The sequence below is a fragment of the Cyrtonyx montezumae genome, unplaced genomic scaffold (assembly GCF_038088225.1).
Source record: "Cyrtonyx montezumae isolate F1298 unplaced genomic scaffold, pur_monq_1.0 scaffold_0, whole genome shotgun sequence".
Classification (NCBI taxonomy): Eukaryota; Metazoa; Chordata; class Aves; order Galliformes; family Odontophoridae; genus Cyrtonyx; species Cyrtonyx montezumae.
Genome location: NW_027071824.1, coordinates 21,663,761 through 21,679,287, shown reverse-complemented (window position 1 = coordinate 21,679,287; position 15,527 = coordinate 21,663,761). Strand labels below are relative to the sequence as shown.

The 15,527-nt window shown below is 37.6% G+C and overlaps 1 protein-coding gene across 1 annotated transcript in view; it reads right to left on the bottom strand.

Annotated features, from left to right (window-relative positions):
• The window catches only part of PLD5 (phospholipase D family member 5), a 151,410-nt gene that overhangs the window by 82,347 nt on the left and 53,536 nt on the right, over window positions 1-15,527 (bottom strand). Inside the window, exon 2 of the mRNA XM_065729759.1 lies at window positions 13,266-13,402. Coding sequence (XP_065585831.1) covers window positions 13,266-13,402 — 137 coding nt within the window. The remainder of the gene's footprint in view (window positions 1-13,265; window positions 13,403-15,527) is intronic.

The following is a 15,527-nucleotide window of genomic DNA, read 5'->3' as shown; positions in this document are numbered from 1 at the left end:
TTAAAAAAAAATAAAAATTAAAAAAAAAAAAAAGGAAAAAAAATACAGGAAGTGACTGAAAAATAGTCAGGTCTTACTGATGGCATAAGCTTCTCTCCCACTGCTTGAAACTATATTCCAGCTATACCAAAACTCCCCTAAATCCTTACTCAGCAGTGAAATATTTTAGAAAGCATTTCTTGGCATCTTGCCCTTCAGCAGAAGAAAATTTACATTTTTACAGTGTTTCAGCCTGTCAGCATTAAAATATTTTCATGGATTTTGCAGCTGTGTGAGGAGAATTGAGAGATGGTCAGCGAATTCTTACAGCATACTGCTGGGAGACAAGTGCCCAAGGATGCTGAGGCAGGAGAAAGCAGCTAACCTGATCGGTCTTTACACTCCACAGAAAACACAAGCAGCAGCTTTCACCTGCAGCAAGCACGCCAAAACAAGGACACTGATGATCCATTGTCTCTTCGTAGCAAAGAACATTAAAATACTTATTTCTCAGTTGATTTGAACAAAAGCAGCAGCTTTCTGTAAGAATTCATGAAAGAGCAAAAGCATATCTAACTGCAGCTTCAATTCCCATAAACTGCACTTGGTCTACAGCCCTTAATTGTCTAATAACTGCATGCAAAAGCAAAATCAGAGAAGTATGGTGTCCCAAGGTTCTACTTGGAGGAGGGAATGGCAGTGCGTCTGACTTCAAGATGTTTCTTATAAGGACATTACCTAAACCCATAAACAAGGGCATGAGCCTGCCAGGGGAGAGAGGCTGAGTAGTGCCAGGAGCTGTCAGCACATGCAGTCTTGATGAGAGCTTCATGCTGATGCAGCTGGCACAAGGAGACTGCAACACCATGAGTGCAAGGGAACCATTCAGTTTGTGGACAATAACTTTTCGTGGGGGGATTAAGTCCAGCAATCCAGGTAGCAAAGTAAATCCACATTCCCTCTGCAAAGAGCAGAGGAGCACTCTTTATCAGTACCTTCTTTTAGTTTAACACTGCCTGACATTTCTCTTTGCCAAAATCTTCCCTTGGTCATACCAAGAAGAGACAGCTGTCGCTGTTTCAGTACCCTTTAATAAAGTCTACTAATTGCAGTCAGAAAAAAAAAATGAACTTGTCACAGGAGAAGAATTACTCTAGTGTGTAAGTATTTTGTTCCAAACCTCATAAAATTGAGATCACAAGTATATTAGCCAGATTAACTATTTTATGCAACAATCTTTAATAATTGCCTCAAAACATTTCTTAAATAATTAGTCACATTTTCCTCTTAGTTATATTCATATATAGAACTGTGGATTTGTTTGATATTTGCAGCACTGTGGCCAACACAGATTTATCCTCAAGACACTCTCACTCTGAATATAGACTTGAGATAGGGAATATGTATGTGTGTAGGAGGAATCTTGTAGGAGTTCCAAGGAATTAAGTTTATGCCACTTGCTAAACCACTAAGGGATGGGGGAAGACCACAGAAAGGCCTGTATAGAAAATCCTAATGGAGATGCAAGCACACTGTCAGAACCTCACGAAGCTGATTCTAAATGGCAAGGGAAAGAAAGAGAAAGAAAGCAAGGTTATAGAAGTCTATCAAGGGTCAGGAAAGGAAACAAAGCTGTAAAAGTAAGAAAACAATGAGGAAACTTAATACATGGCAAAATCTTATCAGTGTAAGCCAGAAGAAAACTGATTTTACAGAGCAGTAACACCTCAAAATACACCAAAGGATTTCACTACTTCATATCAGAGTTTGCAGTTGAAGTATTAATAATTTAGCATACCGCCACTTATTACAGAAAATGTTCACACTCAAACCAGAACTTTCTGAAATCTCTTACTCCTCTGATTTGGAGTTATTGTGAGGAATGGGGTTCCCCTTTGCTGCCTGCCAGTGTCTTGCTCACAGCCACCATGCCTCTGCCCTTTGTCCTACCATCAAGGCACAACATCAGTCAGCACCTTAAAAAGAATAAAGCCTTGCCCACACAAATAACAGAACCTGAGCTCATGTTACTGACAAGCAAGGTGCTACCTTGAAGAACAAAACACAAAACCAGATTCCTGAGGAACTTCTGAGGCAAAATGCAGTACAGTGATGTATGGATCACAATGCTCCAACTAAAAAATGAAACAAGTGAACTGGTTCCATTGAACTCAGCATAAGAAATCTTTCTGCCACCGCTGTTTATTACCTAGAATGTAAAATACACCATTAACCAAGAGAACTGTATCATTTAGTTTTCTCATGCTCACTATCACACTGTAATTGAATATATACAGGATTTACTTATTGAAAAATTCACACAATTGTCTTGTCTATGCATTTCCAAAGCTCATGCTTAAACTCTAAGCAGGAAAGGACAAGGGCATCATAAGAGAAACATTTTTTGTAACTAAAAGAGTTTTTAAAAAATGCTATTTTTTCCCCTCTTGCTTTCTACCTACTTTTAAGAAAAGACCAGACAACAATTTTTATTTAAAAACATTTTGTCAATCTTTTGGCCCTTAAAAGTTACCACAAAGATACAAAGATTGAGCTTTTTGTTTCTTTCCATATACCTCCATTGCAGCTTTATGCCACAGTTTTTCTTTATACAAATTATAGGCCAAAAAGAAGTTCACACTGAACATATTTTCTGACATATTTTTCTTCATATTTTTTTTATATATTCTTCATTATTACCTAATGTTTTCAAGCTTTGCTATCTAAGATTTATCATATGCTATAAATAAACTATTAGATAGTCTAACATAAAAAGTTCCCAAATACACTGGCAGATAGCAGTTTCCCTGCTATCAAGTGAATGTATCCAGACAGTCTCTGTGGGCAATCCACATACCTTCTTGTGGTAGCAGCTCTGCGTCTCAGCTTGTGTCAGGCAGCTGTTTTCTTTCTAACAGACATAAGGACTGTAAGGCACACACCACTCAAACAATGCTGCCTGGTCTTGCAAAGCCACTCTCGCTCTTGTCATACATAACAAAATTCAACTACTGGTCTTAGTATTAATGTATTTTTAATTTTTTTTTCCTCTTACATTTTATTGTGTGTATACTGCAAGGGAACGTCATGAATATCCATCAGTTAGGAATCAGGAGTCCATACTTCCCAACATAACATATTATGCACCGACTCAATGCCTGTTCAACCACTGGAAAGACTCTCAGTCTCTCTCCTTGGTTTGTATTTTGCCCTGAGTAAATACCATTACCCTGACTTTTAAATTAACTAAGATTAACATCTAAGGTACTGAGTCAAAGTTCTGTACGGCTGTTATGTATGTTTACACAAGCAGGGTTACAGCTATTCAGCTTCTTTGAGCAGAAAAGCTTGTTCACTGTTCACCCATCTGAAAAACAGAGGAACGGATCCTAACATATCACCTTTACTGAGGCTCTCAAAAAGTCAGCAAATAACATGTAAATAGCTACTATCATATATATGAATTACTCAATGATATGCTTTTATTTTACTTCATGCTTGGCTGGGATCATGTAAGATCATACATAATCCTTTTACAATGCCTGAATATTGCGAATAAATATTGCAGGGATGTTTTTAATTTTAATAGTGAAATGTGTGTTGTATTTTTTACTTCCTTCCACATAACCCTGATCATCTCCAAACATTTTGTAACTGTGAATAGTAATATTAATTTGTCTGAATAATTATCACAGAACCCTTAATGTTGGAAGGCAACACTTAATTCAACTCCCCTGCAATGGACAGGGACATCCACAACTAGATCAAAGTTACTCAGAGACCCATCCAGCCTGACAATGAATGCCTGCAGGGATGGGGCATCCACTGCCTCTTTGGGCAACCTGTTCCAGTGTCTCAGCACCCACACTGTAATAGATTTTCCTTATACTCAACCTAAATCTACTCTATTTAAGTTATAAATGATTTCCCCTTATCCTCCTAAAGAGTCTATCCCATTCAGATAATGAAAGGTCACTCCTAGGTCACATAAGAGATTTTTCTTCTCCAGGCTGAACAGTTCCAGCTCTTTTAGTTGGTCCTCAATGGAGAGGCATTTTGTCCGTAGGATCATTTCTGCAGCCCTCCTCTGGACACGTTCCAACAGGCCCACGTCTCTCCTCTACTGAGGACTCCACATCTGGATGCAGTACTCCAGGTGAGGTCTCACCAGCACAGAGCAGAGGGGCAGGATCACCTCTGAGCTTATGAACTCTCAACCTGCTGGTCACACTTCTTTTGATGCAGCTCAAGATACAGTGGGCTTCTGGGCTGGGAGGGCACATTGCTGGCTCAGTGTCCAGCTTTCCATTCACCAGTACCCCCAAGTCCTTTTCAGAGGGGCCATGCTCAATCCTTTTATCCTCCAGCATATATTGGTAGTGGATGTTTCCATGATCCAGGTGCAAAACAACAAAATAAAACCAGCTTGATGCCATACAGAGGTTACATCCCTGCTGCTTTCCCAGATGTTTCCCATAAGATGCCATAGAGACTGACTGGTTCCAGGCTGTGGAAACTTGTTTTTGCCAAAAACTGGAAGGTGTTCAGGATGTCCTTAGGGTGACATATGATATATGCCTATAAAACTCACCAGATGAGGCAGCTCTTGAGCCCAGTAGCCCCAGTTGCACACATGAGATAATTCTACTAGTCCAGCACTTCACCCTCCACTGTTGTAACTACTTCATTTCCAGAGTCCTACAGTACTTTTATTACACTAAACATCTACTATCCACGGGCATCTGCAATGAACCGCAAAACACACACTGACAAACTGATAGATGATCCAAGAAAGTGTGATAAAAGGACTAGCAGTTTTAACACTGAACAAAAATCAAAGCTCTAGGTTTGCACTTCAGCATCCAGTAGCAGGAACTTAACAGTTTCAGTGAGCTTTGGTGAATAGGAACTCGCTGCTGCAGAAATGTGCCTGCATGGGTATGAAGGAGCTCCAGGTATGCCCCTGAGGAAGGTGGTGCATTCCTTGGTAGGAAGGGAAAATGAATAGATTGTAGTCAATCCAAGGACAATGTGACACTGATGGACATGGGGGTAGGTGGGTCTAGATGGTCTCAGAGGTTTTTTACAACTCTATGTCAGCTGGGTGTGCCCTAAGGTGAGAAGCCTGAGTTGCCTTTACCATCCCCTGAGATGGACATCACGTGCTACAATGTAATGCATTGTGGGACCTGAAATGATTTCCTTCAGGAACACTTTGCTAGTGCTAAGGGATACACACCCTCTTCTCTTTAGTTGTGTAAGTACATATTACTTTGATGTCTTTACAAAAATCATCATTTGTTTGGTTTGAGTCTTCTGGCATCAAATATAAAGCTTTACTTGACCAAGAAATACTGCAAATTATCTTCTTTCCTAGTGAAATTTCATATGGTTTTGAGAGCTTATGCATATTCATCGAGTTTATGCATATTTGTATTTTGCTAAGTTATTAATAAAACAGTATTTTTCTCTAATGCACAGCCTGTAGAAGTTAAGCTCTAAGATTTATTACTGTAGAGACTGATTAAAATCCAGCTGGCTTGAAGATGTACTGCATAAATGACTCAAAGGAATAGTCCTTTTATTTCCCAACTGTTCATAAAGAAATATGTTGCAAGATCAATGAGGATCAATTAGCTATATACCCATCAAGCTGACAAAAGATATCAGAATATCATCTGTTTTCATGCTCATAAATACGAATACGATATACTTATTCTGGGAGTACCAAGAAGATCAGTAAAAACAGTAAGAAGTCAAACACAACAGTTCTCATGTGCCATTAAATACCCATCAGGAATCAGAGTCAGAGGCAATCTTCCCCGTCACTCTGGAAGGCATGTAAATCACTGATGGGTCTTAGAGGAATCACCTCAATATTTAGTATGTGAAGAAGCCAGATTTAAACTTACTAAATTATGGTGCTGTCAGTCTTGAAAATCCACTTTCAACGATATGATAATTTTCAAATAGCCTTACGTGGAAAGACTACATAGAGAATAAAGGGCATACAGTGACCTGCATCTGACAGAAATAAAGGCTGGTATTTGTGCTTGATTTTTCTGGTTTCTGGTCAGAGTGACAGAAACAAATTTTTTATGGAAAAAAAAACCGTAACACATAACATGAAAAAGTAGTACTACTTGTAAGATGGATCAAGACCTTCAACACATTTTTTCATATCTTGGTCAGGAGGATAAGGTATGAGTAAACTGAGTAAGGGAAGAAAGCTCTTCTCAGTTTAACAAAAGCCAAGCAGAAAGGTTCAGCTGCCCAACAAAGAAGCAGTTTATGCCTAGGGCTTTACTCATAGACAATGATTCTGTGAACTGTCTACAGAGACAAACATACAGAGATCAGTGCCTATCAGAACTCATTCATTAATGTAAGGAAAAAAATGAAGGAGGAAATCTTAAAAATTACATAGTGTATCCTGAAAACTTCCATCCAATACATCTTATCACCCTACTGAAACACACACAGCAACTGAAGTCAACAGTTCTAGCAAACTTAAACCATTAAGTCTATGTCATGCTTCTCACTGAAGAACTAACACTAAGATCCACGCTGTCTGACTTCAGCTACAACTAACAAAGTGTGTCACTGAATATGAATAAGACGCTGTCAGATCCAGTTTACTCAACAAGACAGTGCCAATATCTCCAGGATGCTGATGGGGCTCCAACCAGCACCCCAACTGCTTTTTCATAATTGATGCACTTTGGGCAGAGCACCCATCCATGCACTGGGTGGGGCACCAAAGACAGTGTCTAGCATGTCCCACTTGTGCTCTTGAAGGGTATCAGACCACGCTTGCTGAAAGGACACCCACAGAAACATTGTAGGATTAGACACAGACATCAACACATCTACGGTAAGCTGATAGGACAGTAAGTACCTTATAAAATACTGCACTGGGTGCGGAGTAGCAGTTAAAAACCAATGGTGTCACTGGACCAGGTGCTTGCTCTGGTCTGATGCAAAGTTAGCCCTGGCTGAATGCACAAGTCACCCTGAAATACAGCATGAATTCAGAAAGATTCTGATGGAAAATTTAGTCCATTTTAATGCTTTTTCCCCAGAGGAAAGGAAAAAAAAAAGATTTATCAGGGAGCTTTATTAAGTTGGATTTCTATTCTCAGCAGACAGAATAAAAACCTCTCTGTTGTATGGCAAATCAGTCTTCAAAATCAGGAGAATGACCAATAATTTCAGATTTAATAACTTTCTTCAAAGCAGGCTTACAGTCTGGTAAAGAAAATGACCTTGAGAATTTTATGAGTCTGGCAGGGAAGAAATCATCTGAGTTTTCTACACACATTAAGTTAAAAGAAAGAAAGATTTGATTATAGAGAACATCCCCAACAGATCAGATAGAACTGGTAAAAGAACTGTCCCTTTATCCGTCTGCACCACCCAGGATCCATGAGGTAAGTGAAATTTGATTTCTGCATAAGTTGCAATAATTTCTCCAAAGTTCACAAACTCTGGGTCATGAAACAAGAAAAAAACACATAAATGTATAAATTCCAAGAATACAAAACACATAGGCTCTGAATTACACCACAAACAATGCTTAGCAAAATAGAGAAAGCTGGTTTGGGGAGCCTCTAGTGCACCCTGACAGAACACGGAGGAAACTAGATTTAACTGAAAAAGAGAGGAAAAATGATTTGTGAATTTGGACAAAATGAATTGAAGCCCAAACTCATCCACACAATGTAATTAACGCTGGAGCATCTTTTGGCAGTAATTCAATAGAATAATATCTAAACAGAACATGTTCATGAGTTTTGGCACTCATCTTTTAATTTGTGAAAGCATACTTTATAGCTGAAAGTAAATGCGAAGCAAATTGATTCTCTTTTGGAATTGGCACAGGAATGAGGAAAGAAAATTTTATTCTGTACAGATACCGAGGAACTGTCAATAGAGTATCTTTTCCATAGAATACATTTTAAAACAAATAAGTAAAAGGAAAGATAGAGTTTCCTCTGGTAATTTTTTTTTTAATTACTGAATTATCTCCCTGTTCTAATTCACTGAATGCCCTTACAAGGAAGTTCACTATATCATCCAGACACAGAAGCTTCAACAGTAAGGGTGTTTTCAGGCAAAAGAAAAAATGTCTGAGAATGTGTATCATTTAAAAAAATAAGTGGTTTTACAGCTCACTCTCTCCATCACACCAAAACAGGAGGACAACAGCCATCATGTTGACAGAAGGCATTCTTATGCCAAGTGCCATAAGTGTTTTGTAAATAGAAATCTTCAGCTGCTCTTTAAAAGGCTTGTTTTCAAAATCTGAGCATCTTGTTCTGTTGAGGCATTACATTATTATGCCTGTCATAGTTTGTTTATTAAATGGAAATCAGTCAATATAAACCTTGCTATATTCAGAACCCACGCAGCACAGCAAAAATCTCCCCCACAATCAGCCAGGGCAAAGCAGTTCCAAGGTATAACTAACTATGTAAGCGTGTGGCTGCTGTATGCTCACTTAATAGTGCTGCAAAACCCTGCTGAGTGAAGTAGCAGAGAAGAGTTGAAGGAAAGGTTTATAAAGCAATAAAAAATAAAATCATCATGGGTCCTCTCTCACAACCCAAGAATAAAGGCACATCAGAAAGCAACGCATGCAACACAACTGATCAATACAAAAATTTTACTAGATTTAAGCTCCTGATTTCAGTCCTGAGCTCTGTTGAGGCGTAAAGCTTAGCATTTCAAAGGGAAGATTCAGCTCCTCTACAGGATACTGAAATTATGAAGGATACAAATCCTTATCCAAAACAATCTAAACAATTGCCAAAGCAAATGGAAACACAGTCATTGGCTCATCATTTGCTTGCTGTAGTTCAGTGCCTTCCTACAAACACAAACAACCTACCCTTTCCCATTCACATCATACTCAAAGACAAGTTCCTTTGATGCAAATCCAAACACAAGGGTTCAAGTACCTTCATTAATACTCTGAGGAAAGGATGAACAAGTAAAATATCAAAACAGCGTCACTGAAGCAGAATCCAAGCCAGAGTCTACCTTGAACACACGCAAAACAAGCAAAATCCCCAAAACACCGCCAGAGAAAGGAGGAGGGAGGGAAACAAGAAAAAAAAGGTATTGTCATGACAACAATCTTTCTACACCCTAAACTGTAGCTAGGAACCATATAAAGTATCCATCATTACTCTTTTTTTCAACTTGCCTCACCTCCTCTCCCCCAGAGAGATAAGACTAGAACTCAATACCACAGAAAGATTTACACTGCCTGCCACAAGTGCTTCCCTGGGCACTGGAAAGGCCAGTAAAACAAGAGAATTAAGACAGTGCAAGTGCTGTTGGACCCCTTGAATGTCAGCCAGCAGCAACAAGCAGAAGAGGAGGTTTACTGAATACTTGAGTTACCAGTAATGTACCAAAAAGACCTTGGTTATAACACCTCAGAACACAGAACACATTTTATCAGATGTAATTTCTTCTGTTTTCCACACTTCGATTTTTATAGAGCACAAGCCAGTTTCAACAAAAACAAGTAGTCTCAACTTATGTCAGTGACTAGCCAAGATTTATTCAAATTAAATCAGCCATAAAAAGGTACCATTTTCAAACTACAATAATTTTATAGATGCAGTGTCTAATGGACCCAGGACAAGACAGGCAAAGTTCTCAGACTACTAAGCATATGCTGGTTAAACACCAGTCTCATCTTTCAGGGCCTGCCTAACAATATTAGTGTGGACATCTCAAGAGAATTATCCGCATCCCATTCAAAGCACAAGTTGCAAAAACTCCACTTTCCATGGTCATTACTATTTATTATTTTTAAAAATGCTTAAATATCAATCAGTTGACATTGCTTTTAATGCAAAAAGGTCAAACCAAATTTAGTGGGACCAAGGCAGGAGTGCACAGCATTCTCCAAACTGAAAAGATGCCTCTTAACTGACCTGGTCCAACAGTAAAAATAAAAAAATAAAAAAAAGGATATGACAACTATCTTCAGTAATCCAGTTTCTCCATATGCTACTCATGGTATGAGTGTTATATAGAAGACTAACAGTTAGCAGATCTCAGATTCTAATTTCAATTCTGAAGCCAGTATTTTTCTGCCAAATAAATTTCACAGACCTCTGCCCACCTCCACCCAACTCTAATTTTGAATAGCAATATGTGTATCAGTAGAAGATAGTAAAACTGCTGTAAAGAGTGGTTCTTAGTCATTTTTATGGTACATGTATTTGACCTAATATTTGCCCTTACCTACTAGGACAGTACTGTAATTTCTTCTAAGTTACCAATTTTTCTACTTTTGTAAGCAAGCTTAAAAAAACAATTCTGTATAAAAGGGAAAAAAAAGGGGTGGGGAAGAATTTCATTCATTTCTTAGTTACATATTGAATATTCAAGTTTTTAAATATTCTACTCAACATCATAATATTAATATATTATGTTAATAATATTATTAATGTTATTAATTATATTAATAATACATTATTATATTAATATATTGAGTTGTTTACCTGCCTGTGTAACAAACAAAATGGAAAATGATTTGTAACCTCCAGGCACCTGGCTTCACATTGTGAGAGGCAAAATGCTTTTTAGAACTCTTGATTAAAGACCGAGCTTTTTAGCAAGAAATTCAAAGATTACAAATCAAAATTAATAGTTCAAGCATAATTGTTCTTAAAGAAACAAAAATGTTTCCTATGTGCCCTCTTAAATACACAATATCAAATCTTTCAGCAATTAGTGAAGCCATGGAAAAAAACCTGCTTTTCCACTTCCCTACCATGTTTTTCTTACAAAGTTCCCAAGACAAATAAATACATTGTTAAAGAGGAAGGTCTTTTCTGACATCAAATCCAGTAAGTATTCATTATGTACCAGGAGTTTAAGAATTAACAAAAGTGAAGCCCTTTGCTGAACTACAGTAATCTGATCAGAAGGGTTTCATGAACAACAATACCTTCATAGCAACAGAAAGATGATATAGAGGGCTTACTGGAAAATACTGCTTACAACATAATGATTTCTCTCTCAGCCTAGAAAAACAAAAAAAGGATTTCTAAAAATGGTTTTCTTCTTTCTTTCTGTCTCTCTCAGCCTTTTTTTTTTCTTTTTTAATTTCTAGCTAAATAACTATTCTAGACCACAGTTCTATTGTAAATACAGTTTCCTTTAGAATCAAAAGACTGAAATGAAGTTGGTTTTCTGAAAAGAAAGCTTTCAACAAAGCATCATCAATAGCATTTTTCCTATCAAGTTTATTCACAAATGAAAATAAATCTAGACTCATGGGCATAATACTTTTATTTGACAACAGTTTCATCTTAAAAAATGAGATGCTATTGCCAATTCTGTCTCAGCACATCCTGCAAACATGAGCACCTATTCCTGAATTTCAGTCAAAGTCCTCACACAGCAGAAACATAAGAATTCAATAATTCTTGTCTTTCTTATTAAAAGTGCTTACCCCACGTACTAAATATATGCCATGCAGCAATTGATCTCACAGCACTTCAGTTAATCTGAATTTCCATCATACAAAGGAGGATTCAATGTTAGTTGGTAGCAGCTACCAGCATTTGGATACTGCAATAGCTGTTATCAGAAATGGTTTATACACAGTGCTATGGTTCAAGTATTAGTAGCTAGATCACACTTGAATCTTACTGCAAAAGGCATCTTAAAATAGAGCTGAGATCACTTTTATCAGTGTAATTGCAGAACAGTTTCATCAACTCTAATGGTTAACATCAGTGTGCCAGTTTTACTCCCAGACTCCTCTTACAAATACCAAGAGAGACAAAAATGACATATGCCAACCATCAAAAAAACCTGATCAAAGATGAGCATTTTTGGAAAGGGTGATTGCCATGTCCCATAAAAAGCATTTATTCTCTTAAACGCAGAAAAAAATATCCCAGTTTACCATCATAATGTATATCCCACTTTTTTTTTTGTTTTGTTTTCTTTTCCCATTTGAAAAGTACAAAGAGAAGATCAAGTTATTCCATAGCTATGCCTAGGGACAAGATTGAGAACTATTAGGTTATGAAACAAGGAAAACACGGTCTATAGCCGGTCACGTGCAATGCACTGAAGAAACTGAGCAGAAAGACTTTTCCCCCCACCTGACCTAGTTCTGTCAAAGATTCCTCCATAGAGGAGTGGGTGTAGAGGTGACACATACAGTTGTCTTCAAAAATTTTGGAAGGCAACAAGTCACAGTAGAGATTACCTCAGACCCTTACAAGGAAATGAAAGCTAACTGAACTCCAGAAAATTCAGAAAAGTATTAGAAGTTTGTCCAGAACCATAAAGTGAACAGATTAGGGCCAAGTCATTTTACAACAAAACCAATGCTAGAAAAACGTAAGCACGGTGTGGGCAGGTCTCTGTTCCCAAAGCGGTCACACACCAAATCAACAGCTTGTGGAAATGATGAGGAAAAGACTCCAACAAACAACAAAATTTCATTAGATTATTCTAATAAATACAAACAATCTCCAACTCCCTATAGTCCCAGCCATTGGTAGCTGGTAGATTCTGCATTTGTCCTGTGAGGTGGTTCCAATACCTTACCACTCTTTCTGAGAATAAATTTTTTTCTAAAATCCAACCTTGTCCTCCCCTGACACAACTTGAGGCCATTCCCTCTCATCTTATTACTGTTACCTGAAAGAAGAGGCCAACCCCCATCCTGCTGCAACCTCCTTTCAGTGCTGTACAGCGATAATGTCTCCCTTTAGTCTCAATATAGACAATACTCTATTATTTCTGTCTCCATTTTTTTCACAGTTCCTAGGTAAGACACTGCATATATTAGGGGAGTGCAAGAGCAGGAATAGATTATATAATATGGGCAGTCTCAGGTCAAAAGCAATCAGTGATCTTCCCTGAAAGAAAAAAAAAAAAAAAAGAAAAAAGAAAAATTCTTGATGAAAGAAAGATACAGTAAAATTGAGAGTAGTGTGAGCTACCTCAGGCCTCATTTATTGAAACACAATAGACTTTGACCCAGGAATACAAAATAACTGAACTAGCATAAGGATCTTGCTCCAAACATACCACAACATAAAACTTCAAGAAGAGCATGCTGTATTTTGTCAAATAAACCACCAAAACAAGAAATTCAAAGCAAGAAACCATTTCACTGGATGTTATCAAGTTATCTTACCAATTACACCACAGAACTATGGCAGTTATTACATACCATTATATAGTACATATATGTTCTTATCCACCCCAAAAGAGAAGTTTTGTTTGTTACCTCTTACCGACAGTTATTTTGACAGTTCTTTTCCGAGAGTCCATCCTCATCTTCTCCCATAATATCCACTGCCGAAAATATCAGTGCAACCAGAATTGCAAAGCAGCATACCAGTGCAAAGATCACAATGCATCTTTGCTGGGACTGAAAGAAATTAAGATTAAAAAAGTTTTAATGGAGTGAGCATGTTCCAGTCAATGACTTGAGACTCTAAAACTTCTTAAGTAAAAATCTAGAAACCTTTGAAGACCTTACTGCCATAGCTGTAAACATGAAACCTCAGGATGAAATAACATCCTGGAGGTTATCACTTCAAGATGTATTTTATAGCTCTTCAGAATTTTTTAAATAATTCATGTCACAAATAACATTCATAATTTAAACTGTCTTCTGTTGGCACCACAAGAGAAGTATTAAAAAAAGCCAGGCACTATCCATTGAAACAATGATTCTCATGTTAATTATATAATTTCTGATTGCACACCACAAATAGCACACACTTCAGGATGGCACTCAAAAGTCTTGAGAGTTTCATTGTGTTTGGTTGAAATAAAACATGACATTGCAAGAAGAATGAAGAGTAAAGTTCTTTTTTTATTGCTACATAAAGCAACTGATATTAAAATTGTCACAGCAACTGAGACACTTTGTCCAGTCCTTGCCCAACAGCACTTAGAATACGAAGAAAACAAATTCACAGGTGCTAGATGGGAGACAATGAAACAATTGGAGACTGCTGGAAAAACACAGCACAGCACCTCCTCACTCTACAATATGAAATCTTGCAGCACTAAATGGGATATGAATACAGCTCTAGACAAATACAAAATCTTCTAAAGAATTTCCTGACAAGCAATTTATACAGATGCATTAATAGAAAGATTACTTTATTCTGAAACCTATTGGCCAAATATACAGAGTGCATTTTTCTACTAAAGGAAATTTGCATAGCCCCAAATATATTTAAATTATAATTCAGAAAAATGTATCCCTTTACCTAACACTGAATAATTTTAGGTTATACACGTTTTAAATATAAGTTAAACATTTTAAGAGCTTTCTAATACATATTTAAATCTGTGCCAATATATTATCTAAAATCTTATAAGAACATAGTGTAAGAAAATCCTCTTCAAGCATTAAAAAAAACCTAATTCTGAAATAAATGCAATATGGACTTATTTTGCTGCTAGGTATAATTGTGGCAACATATAGACAAGAATTAGAAGTGACTGCATTTGGGTGCCCAAAACTAAAGCTGCAGTCATGCGCAAGATTTAATAAAGCAATGTTAAACACTGCATTGCCATAGTGGCGAGAAAAACTAAGAAGTGCTAAAGAGATGGGACACTGCTTTATGCCATTTCCTCATCAGAACATCTAATCTCTTGCAATGATGACTTTTGTCTCATGCAGTTTGTTACAATGCTCCAAGTGTAATTGCAGAAACTGATGCAGCCTCTTCCAAGTGCTGGGTTTATCACCATGGCAGCAAGACAGCAGAGCTACTCCCATGGCAGAAAGCCAAGCAGAGCCAGGGCTTACTCTCTAGCCCTGAGGGCAGGGGAAGTGAGCCAGGATAGCTCATGGCACTAATGCTCCTTTCACTCTGATCACAGGATAACTGCAATCATCCTGCTCACTAGGTACAGTCCTGAGCCCATATTTTGGACAAAGATTGACAAAATTGTCACAACAGGCATTCTAGCTACTGTATAACAATGTTCCAGCAACCAACTCCTACCTTCTTGCTGAGTGTCTGCACAAACCTGAGGATAACCAGTGAGCGTCCCAGGGCCTGGAACAGGTGGGAGCACATCAGCCTTCAAGACTGGGCCAGCCAGATCAAGGAAGCAAGAGACGTTGTCTTAAAAGGAGTCACCAAACGTCCCTAAAAATCTTCCTTAAAGGTCAAAAGCTATGCAAAAACTACAGAATATTAGAAATGATATCATAAGAAAAAAAAAAAGAAAAAAGAAAGAAAAAAAAGAAAAAAAAAAGGAGGTGAGCCTGATGACTAACATCCATTCAATAGCAGGAAATTTGATAGTAGCAATTTCCAGGGGGTGATGTTCCAGGAATAAAGAAAGTGGGAGAGTAAAATAATCCTCCTGATGGAGCTTAAATCCCATTTCACATCAATTCAGGGAACATAATCAAGACTTCTAGAATTCAGTGTTAGAGTTAAAATTTGTATAAATCTTAAATCCCTATTATTTCAATTCTGAGGATGAATGGGAATGGCCACAAGTTGCATAGGGGAAGATTT